The sequence below is a fragment of the Sander vitreus genome, chromosome 4, assembly GCF_031162955.1.
Source record: "Sander vitreus isolate 19-12246 chromosome 4, sanVit1, whole genome shotgun sequence".
Lineage (NCBI taxonomy): Eukaryota > Metazoa > Chordata > Actinopteri > Perciformes > Percidae > Sander > Sander vitreus.
In genome coordinates, this window is record NC_135858.1 from 19,236,837 (window position 1) to 19,247,777 (window position 10,941).

A 10,941-nucleotide genomic window follows, 5' to 3' on the forward strand; every position below is an offset into this window, starting at 1 on the left:
TGACTTGAACACGGTGCTATTCCCCAGCTCATACAGTATACATCCCATATAATGTGACCTGCTAATATACATCACTAAGTCATCTTTTTAAAAAGATCAAATTATAAAGCAAATACAGGAATTAATTAAGTGATATATAAATGAACACATACAAACAGGAGGGAAGGAGTAAAACACATTAAAGGTCAAATTAAAAAGGGGTCTAAAACAACTGAATAAGATATGGCAAGGACTCCAGTTATAATCCTTCCATCTTTCTTCTTTTCCTCTCAGGGTCCTCCCGGAAACACCGGACCCCCTGGTCCTCCTGGTCCCCCTGGCCCTGGCATCGACATGTCCGCCTTCGCTGGTCTGGGTCAAACTGAAAAGTCCCCTGATCCTCTCAGGTACATGAGGGCCGACCAGGCTTCCGGAAACCTCCGTCAGCATGATGCTGAGGTCGACGCCACGCTCAAATCTCTCAACAACCAGATTGAGAACATCCGCAGCCCCGAGGGATCCAAGAAAAACCCGGCTCGCACCTGCAGAGACCTGAAGCTCTGCCATCCTGACTGGAAGAGCGGTGAGTGACACCCAGAGGAATTGGTCAAATTGGGGCAAGATGATGAAGTAGGTAGAAGAATGGTTGGCAGCTCAAGTTTGGTGAAGTCAAGGTTTAGTGTTTGAATCTGGCTGATTCAGAGCCTTTTTTTGAGATATCCCATTTACACAATATTCCGTAACATAACATTTCAATGATTATCAGGTTTTTTATGCAGCCAAAGAGAGGGTATAATATGAAGCTGATTGTGTTTTTGTTTTTTTTCTCTGTAGGAGAGTACTGGATTGATCCCAACCAGGGCTGCACCGTCGATGCAATCAAGGTCTTCTGCAACATGGAGACAGGAGAGTCCTGCGTCAGACCAAAGCCTGCCAGTATCCCTCGCAAGAACTGGTGGTCCAGCAAGAGCAAGGACCGCAAACATGTCTGGTTCGGAGAGACAATGAATGGAGGTTTCCACGTAAGTGGCACCATGTTTTTCATCAGTTGAGATGAAACATACCCTCCTCTACTATTAGTAATGTAATGTAATCACAGCGCGCATTTTATTGGAAAGTCTTTTTCATACAAAGAAATCAGGGAATCTTTAAAGTGTTCATTTTGATTATCGGCCTCTCGCCCAATGTGTGTTAGGGATCAGCTCTAGCCCTCGTGACCCTGCACATTATAAGGGGGTATAGATAGTGGGTGTACATAGATAACAGTTTCTCTAAAAAAAGAAATAAAAAAACAATAATCCTTACTCGTCATGAGGAACAGTTCAAATATTCAAAAAAAGCATGCAACAGCCATAGTAACTGAGATATATTCTCACTTCCTCTTCCTTACCTGCGACCCAATGCAGTTCAGCTATGGTGATGACAGCCTGGCACCCAACACGGCTGCCATTCAGATGACTTTCCTGAGACTGCTGTCCACCGAGGCTTCTCAAAACCTCACCTACCACTGTAAGAACAGCGTGGCCTACATGGACGCCTCAACGGGCAACCTGAAGAAGGCTGTGCTGCTGCAGGGTTCCAACGACGTGGAGATCAGAGCCGAGGGCAACAGCCGCTTCACTTACAGCGTTATGGAGGACGGCTGCACGGTAAGAGTGGACAGATTCAAGACGCATGTACACTACACACGATATTTTGTGTAAATATACATGCATGTACTTAATCGGAACATAAGGATTCTTAAATTGGTACACGATTCACTTTCTCTTCATGACAGACATTAACCACTGTCTCTCTTACACTCTGGTGTTCACTCAACTCACCAAGCCAATTCCATTCTCTGCAATGTTGTAGTAAGTCATAGGTCATTAACAGCTGTTGTGATTTTTCCCTCTGCACAGAAACACACGGGACAGTGGGGCAAGACAGTGATCGAATACAGATCGCAGAAGACCTCTCGTCTGCCCATTGTAGACATTGCCCCCATGGATATTGGAGGAACAGACCAGGAGTTTGGAGTCGAAGTCGGGGCAGTCTGCTTCTTGTAAAGAACGAGGGAACGAAAAGAAGAGAAAGAAGAAGTGGAAATTTGAAAGAAATTAAATGAAAGAGGAGCACACTTCAGAAAAAGTAAAATCAAGACACTTTTTTTAAATGGGACTTTTTTTCTAAGTAAAAAGTGCTTTTTCCAAGTCGAACTCCGTAGGATATCTGCACTGAATGGCACCAGCAACTGTCATCTGTGATTCATCCAGCATTGTCACCTTGCCCCCCCCCCAATGGATACCCAGCACTACCCAAAATCTCCCCACTACCCTGGGTAAACAGCAACCCCCACCCCACACCACCGCCCCTTCCCTTGAACAAGAAGGAGGAAGTATGAGGAGAGTACAGGAAGATACCAGGGAACTAGAGAAAGAAAATGTGTTGGTGTTATTTATTTATTGTTTAGGTTTGGGTCCCATGTGTGGTAGGACTGAGTTTGTTGCTAAGTAATAAAAAGCCCACTTACACATATAACATATCCACCAACTTCCTCTCCTACTTCCTCCTCTTTTCTAATCAGCCCATCACTCTTTTGCCATATCAACTAAAGCATACATATCTCTTTGAAACCAAAAATCTAGCTACATAGAAAGTGCAGGTGTTCCTATTTCTACCACCACAGAGTGTATCAAAAACCTACTGTGTATTATAATAAAAGTCAATGGTGCTATTGTTGTAAAACAGTCTGTATTTTTTAACAACCAGATACTCATATGTAGTGACTTGTATATATGTATATATATGTATCTGTGTGTATACATATATATACAGTTTCTCAGAGAGAGCATTTCAACCTGAGATTTTGGATTTCAGGGTGATGAATGTCCTTGCCTCGCCCCACCCTCCTGCTTCAACCCCCGTGTGTTATCAACCGTGCCCATGATGACTTTTTCCAATCATGGCACGTCCAATTTGGATTTAATTTTCTTTTTAGTTTAGTTTTGATATTTTAAAGCTACCTCACACTAAAAAAACTCAACAAATCAAACTGAGGCCTTCTCCCCCTAAAGCTTTTTCTACAAACCCTGTATTTTAATATTAATATGACCAATAGAAGCTTGGTCATGAAAGCCCAGTCTGCTGCCCCCCCCCCCCATTTGCTGTGACCTTTGACCCCCACCCCTCTCTACTTCCCACCATCAGACCCCTCATACAGGGTGTGCCCTCTGCCCCGGTGTACACACTCTCTCTCACACACATACACACACAGTTGAAGAGATTCAGGGTGTGTTTGACTTTGTTGCTCCAGTTCTACAGCCAGCGCAGAGGGCTCATTTGTGTGAGGTTGTGTATATTTTTTATTATTAATAATAGTATTATTATTAATAATAATAGCATTATTATATTATTATTATGGTCATGACTTGTTTTTGTTACGTTTTAATTAATGTAAATTGGAAATAAAAGACAAAACCAAGTAACAGGCTGAAGTTGCTTTTTATTTATATCCTGTTTTGTTCTCCCCCGTGTTGAAATATTTGGGCCAGTGGTTTTGACTCTTCCGCAAGGAAGAAAAAAAGCATGTCACTGTTCCCTGCTGCCACTGTGTTTTTGTGATGATATCCAGATATATTTCCAAGGGGGAGAAACACCTCAGATTTCAAGAAAGGGCAGTGGAGGGGGCATTTTGATTTTGTTGATGGTGATTTGTGAAAATCAAAGGAAAAGTTAAAGGTGGAGGTGGTGAAAGTTCATATCATGTACTTTTATATATGTAAAATAGTTTTTCAATCATTTCCTTTTGTTTAAAGCATGGTAGAGTAGAAATAGGAACACTGCCAACCATGATCAGCTCATTCTGTGAATTGATAGTTTCCTGTACTTCTACTACTTCTCTTCATCTTCTTGCCTTTTTTTCAACCTACAGTAGCAATAAAAGATAGAAGCATTTCTATGAACAAAGTAGAGCAACGTTTGTTTTATTTTTTATATATTTGTTGTTGGTTTTTCCTAAAAGAACTTTTCGATTGATCACATATTATTTAATGTAATGGTTTCCGATCTATGACTTTATCCTTGTTTGAATAATTATTGGCATACAAAAAAACAGAAGCTAAAACAAAGCACTGGGACAGAAATACATCACCAATAAAAGACAATACCTACAGAATAAAACTACACACAGAGGGCATGGTTGGTTCTTGAGTTTCGGGTTATCACAGGATCACTGTACCTTGTTATGAGCCAAAGTGGGTTAGATATATAGTATTAATGGTTAGATATTCATTTAGGGAAATTTAACTTTGATACATCAACATTAGATGTATGATTTGTGACAGACAGGTAACATTCAGGAAATATTCAGATTATGTAAATCTACACAGTGCTTCACAAGTTGATCCATTAACAGAACAAATATCAAATTCTTATTCCAATCTTTTGGCCTGTGGTCTACCACCTGAGACCAGGTTTTAGGGACCAGTTATAATAACAATATCAACATTTTTGTATGAAAGTTTTAACTGATTCTAGCTCTAATACACAGTATTTATACTGTATTTACACAAACTTCAACCAGTCTTTCTCTGAAAATTAAAAAGCACACATTTAGTAAGTTACAGCACACATAAAGTTGTCTTATTCTAGGTTTCGCCTCAGCCCAGAAGCGATAACATGGGGCACAGCACTGCACAGCAATCTATGAACACGTAGAAGGTTGTAACTGTACACTTTGATCTGTCACAGATTAAAGACACATAAATAACAGTCTACAGTCATGCTAGTGGCTCTGGGAGGCTGTACTTAGGCACAGTGGTGCTTTGAGCTAAATGCTAACATTAGCATGCTAACATGCTCACAATGACAATGCTAACATTCTTATGTTTAGCAGGAACAATGTTTACTAAGACCATCTTAGTTTAGTGTGTTAGCATGCTAGCATTTGCCAATTAACACTAAACACAAAGTACAGTTGAGTCTGATGGGAATGTCATTAATTTTGAGAGAGGCCTTTTAGTTTCCAAATGTAACAGTGAAGAATGACAAATACTCATACATTAACCACAATGAACCTTCCCCTCAGAGAATAATGCTCCAATATTGCCAAAGTTAATATGAAATTAAAAACAGGTGGCTGTTAATCCAGACAGGTGTGGTCCCATATTCAGTGCACGTACAGTATATAAGTCAGGAATGGCATTAATCTTAAAATAGAAGGCATTTAATGTACTGAGGAAAGGATTCCATTTATTATCAGTGTTTTTGCTTATTTTAACAGTGGCTTAAAAATCAATTATGACAAAAGCCTATGTGGAAAATGGGAGACAGAACTATTTCTATACACCAATCAGTGCAGAGAGGACTGATAAGCAGGACTTGAGATTAATTAAAGCTAAACTAACAGCTTCTCTCAAGATAACAGGCTACATTAATCTAATTTATGCCAACAATTTCTAAATCTGACTGAAATTGTGTTGTACCAATCAGTGACAAGCTGTCTGTACACTAAGCTGTTCAGATATTTAAGAGCTGATTGCTGCAGCTTGGAGACAAAACAGTTCACCTCCAGCTCTAATTGCTTCCTGAGAGTAAATTTAGATCAGCAGTTCTCCACTGGCATAGAAACCACTGGCTTTGTGACAGTGTATTGGGAAAGGCTTAAATAGCATCTGTTTATAAATAAATGGCCCATAACAATGCACAAAAACTCCACATATGCACAGACACACACACACAAATGAAACAGGCAATTAGATAAGGACACACATTTGAGTTTGCACACTCTCCTTTTCGACCTGATACAGTACACACACTCCAGCTGATTAGTGGCTTTTAAGTGTTCATTAAGGGTCAGTTGGTCAAAGACTCCTAATTAAAACTTAATGAAAGATAAAAGACAATAGTATTGGGCTTTGTTAGAGAAGAAAAGAGAAGGAAAAATGGAGTAGCCTACAGAGGGAGATAGAAGGTTATAAAGTTCAAAGAATTGCCTTTCTTTGTCTCACTCTTTTCTCCCAGTGCACATGGTAGAATTACTTCATAAATATCTTCTATTAAATTGAGAAAAATGAGAAAAACAAGGTGGGGATGCTCACATATAAAGACATGTTACAATCACAAAACACAGCTGTAAAAAGTTCATATCCACTGGATCAGCATCTTTCAGTAACTCCACACAGCATTTATCAGTTTATCAGTCCATAAAAATTCCATTTGAGTATTATTCCATTTAAATTACAGCCGAGCAGGGGTTCAGAAACCAGTGCTCAGAGTATCTGTCTCTGTAGGGGTCTTGCGTGGGCTGGGCAAACTCTTCAGGTACTCCAAATGCCTGCGGGTCTCTGCTTGGTTCTGCCTCACATAGTACACTACATACACAATGACCATGAAGAACCATACAAACATTGTCACCAGCATGGCTACATCAGTGGTTTTCCTCTGCAGGCTGCAGAAATTCACCCCAGAATCCAACAGTTTGACCAGCGGTTGGCCGGCGTGCTCACCCTGGGACCCTGGGTCCTCCCACCTGCTTCCCTCACCCACCACCCTCACAGAGCTCTCACACACAATCCCATTCACCGTCTCGGGCTCTAGGTTCAGAGTCTCCATCAGCTCCTGAAGGGCGCAGTCACAGTGCCAGGGGTTGTGGTAGAGGCGCGTCTTTGCACGAGTGGAGCCAAACTCCTCTCTGCTGGCCTGCCTCAACTGGTTGTGTGAGAGGTCCAGCAGGCGGAGCTCGGGGCCCAGATGCCGCAGGGCCCCCGAGGCGAGCGAGTCGATGCGGTTGTGGGACAGGTAAAGGTCCCGCAGGTGGACCAGATTGCTGAAGGCAGTCTCGGGGATGTTCCGGATGTAGTTGCGTTCCAGGTGGAGGGAGGCAGTTTCTGGTGGGATCCCTTCCGGGATCTCCCGCAGCCCCGCGTCTGAGCACAGCACCGTGGCCGTGTCCCAGGCGCAGTGGCAGCTGTCTGGGCACTGGGGGAACACTTGGCCCCACAGAGCCGAGAACAACAGTGAGACGCGCAGCCATGAATGAAGATCCACTCCTTTACCTCTCCGTTGTTTTCCACTGACGCTGGTACATCTCTCCTCACACCAGCCGGTGCACATCGCCTCACCATAGCCTCCTGACACACACCAGGTCCCAATCTCACACACACACACACACACACACACACACGGTCGCACCAGGAGGATCTGACAGATTGAGAGCCAAAAGGGTCAGTGTGGAAAAGATGACACACTCTCTCTCTCTCTCTCTCTCTCTCTCTCTCTCTCTCTCTCTCTCTCCAAATACATGCAATCAGAATGAACACTGACAGGGAGATTATGATGTTGAGTAGGATAAGGAGGAGGAGGAGGAGGAGGAAAAAAGGTCAGTAGGTAAATGAATTAAGCTTAAGCTGGTTTAACTGAAAAATACACTTCTGCATGGAGAGACACTATCATACAAAAGTACCAAAATGTAAGAGGACAACAATGTCTGTGCAAGAAAACTATCCCTTGTTACTCATAGCAGTGATAACAGTTTAAGTCATCAAATACGGTTGAAAATACTTTTGTATTTCTGCATTAAAAGGACATAAATCATGATTCTCTGACGGCCTCTCTCCTTGCTGCCTTTTGTGTGTCTCCAATTCATAACCAGAAGAAAAGCATCACATTACACTCATCAATACATGTTCATATCTTCCATCCCTCTATTTAGTTTCCCGTAATGCCATTGCCCCTTAATCATATTCCATGGGTGGAGATAGAGTGCACTGCAGGGATGAAGGATAGAAAGTGGGTGGGATCGATAGCCCAAGTATTGCCTGCTACACTATTAGCAGCAAGAACATCAATCCTGCCTGTGTCCCACAGTGTCAATAAGTGACAGAGCTGGGGGGGGGGATGAGACAGCAGTGGTCTGGGTTTTAGCATATGCTCAGTGGTCCAATAGTGAGGAGGCAAAAGTTTCTAAAAAGCAATCTGGCTAGAATTTGCATCCCGTGGGTAAAACCACTGGAGAATACATTACATATGTTATGTGTGTTAAGCTATTTCTAGAGCCACTCAGGCTCATTTGCCTGTCTGTAAATGGGGTCATTTAAGCTTGTCCAGACAATCAGGTGTTTTTAGAACATTTATTTTTGTTTTGTTAAGACAAGTAGGCTACAGCCTTGTGATTGTTCCTGTTCCAAGACAGACACACTGAACAATACACTCCTTGAATTTGATTTAAAGACCTCTTATGTCAAGCACGTTCTGCTTTCTCCCTGTCTTTATAATAGTATAGCCTATCAAAACCGTTGTGTGTCGCTATATTCTCCTGCACAGACAGCATATACTAACAGTGGCCTAGATTCGGTTGATATAACCTAAATGACTGATTGACTGACTGACTGACAGCCCTGTGATGTCCATCATCTGGCCCAGTGTGTCTGCAGAGGTGAGGATTTAGTTCACCACTTATTAACCGTTCTGTTATTAACGTTCTGAATGCAGATGCATGCAAATCCCCAATTAAAAATAATCATCTGCTGCATAATTATGAATTGGAATGAGAAAGGTTGAAAGATGGCACTGTGGTTACAGCTCATGATTGCAGTTTCCAATTATTTTAAAATCCCTCATTTGTTAGAGTAAAGGGCATCATTTAAATTAAAAAATAACACAGAAAATCACTGCTTTTCATCTCTAGTATCATACCTTGATTTTATAAGAATTACTTGAAATCATATCATTTTCGAGGAAATTTCGTTTAGACTTTATTACATTAACCTGGGGGAAACAGGTCAACTGCATGGACTGTTGGCAGGTAATGAAACCCAGATAACAGCTTTTGAGCGTCATGCAAGCAAACAAACCTCCATCGTTTTTGCAATTTTTGAATCATAAAAATTAAGTTCGTAGCGAGTTTAAAGAAAGAGTTCTAGTTAGGTTGCTATTAAGAAGTTGATGAAATCCACGACTACTGCAGCAACAATATCACTATTGTTCCACACATTATAATAAGAAAAGCCTATAATAACGTAGATATATATATATAAGGACATATAGGTATTAAAAACGTACCTGTAAAATAGTTTCTTTGTGAAGTTTGAGATCCAGAAAACGGATAAGGATGGGGTGTTTCTTTAGACTCCGTTTGCAGTTTTTCTTCGGATTTCTCCCGACGGCACACTGGACATCATCTTCTCCTTTAGTGTAGCTAAATGTTTGGAAGGAAAAAAAACTATGTGAAGAGCATCTGTAGTGGATCCGTGTTTTGTCGCCTGCAGACGGCTTCAGCCTATAGTAACAGAGGGTAGTTATAGCAACAAAGATGTCTCTCTCTCTCTCTCTCTCTCTCTCTCTCTCTCTCTCTCTTTGCGACAAAGACATACGTGTGAAAAGTGTCATCACAAGCTGTTGTCCTCACTATAACTGGCATCAGTCTCTCGGATTTCTGAGAAGACTGGTTATACCTTCATGTGAGATATTAACTTAATTATCTATAGGTATAATTAGATTCTTACAATCATCTCTTCCTGCAAAATTTGATTGAATCCCAGATGGGTAGGTAAAAAGAAACAGACATTTGCACAGTATATAACCACAGATTTATATAAATATATATATATATATATATATATATATATATATATATATATATATATAAGCTGCAATAGGTGTCAGACTGTTTAGGAAAATTGAATTTCCCATGTTCAGCCTCACAGTAAGACCAACAGGACCAGCTAAGCTGAAAGAAAACAACAACAACAAAGGGAAGATGCTCCTTCTTCAGTTGCTAACTCTTATTTTCCAGGCTTAGTATTTGGGGTCACACATAGAAAGAGACTTTGTCTATCAATGTGCAAAGACTTCAAACTGGAGTGATGCACTAAATATCACGTTAAAAAAAGATTGATTTGAACATGTAGCCTATTACGTCTTGTATATAGAAACAGAGGAGGTTGGACATATATGGCAAACTTCAGACCCACACACACTTACAAATGTCCATACAAATAGCAAGAGCCTACACACAAACAAACAGTGACACAAAGTACACATATTGTATATGGAAACATATTATGATCTCTTTTCTACCATAAGCAGGAAGAAATAAGATATATAAAAGCCCTCAGGGGGAAAGGACGGTTCGGACAGCCATGATGGCACCTGGTATCCCTCCTCTGCTTCCCCAACATGTCCTGCTCCTATCAAACCTGCTCAAAAATAAATAAAAAACATTGAATACAGAATGCTGCAAGTTTCATTTACAGATTAATTTTTGTGAATGTTTTGCCCTTGACTGGTTATGGTCTTCCTGGTTGCCAGAAACAGGGCTACTGACAGCTGAGTTTTGTGGGGGTTTTTATACAAAGGGACAGAGGGGTGTGTAGTAAGAAAGCACATGATGACAGAGAAAAATTCCTCCCACAAAATACAGTATTACACATTGCCTGTTATCAGGCCCCTAAGCTGTGAGTGAATGGCATGGTGACGGTTAAGAAGTTCAATGTACAGCAAGAAAAATAGAAACTGGGAAGAAATGAGTTGAGGCAGTTGGTTATACGGTGTCTATTTGGGATGTTCTCAGAGGAAGCAGTTCTAAAAGATGTACATGCCTAGGAGTAGTTTGTTGATGACAATGTTGACAATGTGAACTCTACTGGAAAACCTGACTTCAGTGAAGTGAAGCAGTTTGGCATCATCTGTTTGGCTGTAGTCCTCCAAGGGGAAAACTGAATGAACCTTAAACAAATTTGTAAACAGATCGAGGCAGTGGAAAAGATCTGACAGCCAGTGGCAGAAATGGACTCCTCCAAGCGACAGATCGCAGGCATGGTTATGATTTTGTCTATTATGTGATGTGAAAAGAAAGGACATAAACCACTGAAAACATGTCCTGGCTGCACTACGCCTGATGGAGTGTGAGAGTGAGATAAAAAAGCAGTGGAGCATTTCTTGTAACTAGCCTGTCATTCTCTTTGGATTGAATCCACTAAC

At 41.1% G+C, this 10,941-nt stretch overlaps 2 protein-coding genes across 3 annotated transcripts in view; one reads left to right on the forward strand and one right to left on the reverse strand.

Annotated features, from left to right (window-relative positions):
• col2a1b (collagen, type II, alpha 1b) overlaps nucleotides 1–2,499 on the forward strand; it is a 48,581-nt gene extending 46,082 nt beyond the window's left edge. For both annotated transcript variants that reach the window (XM_078248864.1, XM_078248865.1), the window contains 4 exons: nucleotides 274–562; nucleotides 814–1,001; nucleotides 1,386–1,628; nucleotides 1,881–2,499. In XM_078248864.1, the coding sequence (XP_078104990.1) occupies nucleotides 274–562; nucleotides 814–1,001; nucleotides 1,386–1,628; nucleotides 1,881–2,027 (867 nt within the window). In that variant the 3' untranslated portion in view covers nucleotides 2,028–2,499. The remainder of the gene's footprint in view (nucleotides 1–273; nucleotides 563–813; nucleotides 1,002–1,385; nucleotides 1,629–1,880) is intronic.
• Nucleotides 2,500–2,503: 4 nt separating this feature from the next.
• LOC144517061 (leucine-rich repeat-containing protein 3-like) lies at nucleotides 2,504–7,104 on the reverse strand. The gene has a single exon (XM_078248866.1). The coding sequence runs from the start codon at nucleotides 7,072–7,074 to the stop codon at nucleotides 6,217–6,219; it is 858 nt and encodes a 285-aa protein (XP_078104992.1). The 5' UTR covers nucleotides 7,075–7,104; the 3' UTR covers nucleotides 2,504–6,216.
• Between the last annotated feature and the right edge of the window lie 3,837 nt (nucleotides 7,105–10,941).

Bases quoted from the DNA above. Each gene is read 5' to 3' on its own strand.
- LOC144517061 (XM_078248866.1), bottom strand. From the start codon at position 7,074: ATGTGCACCGGCTGGTGTGAGGAGAGATGTACCAGCGTCAGTGGAAAA.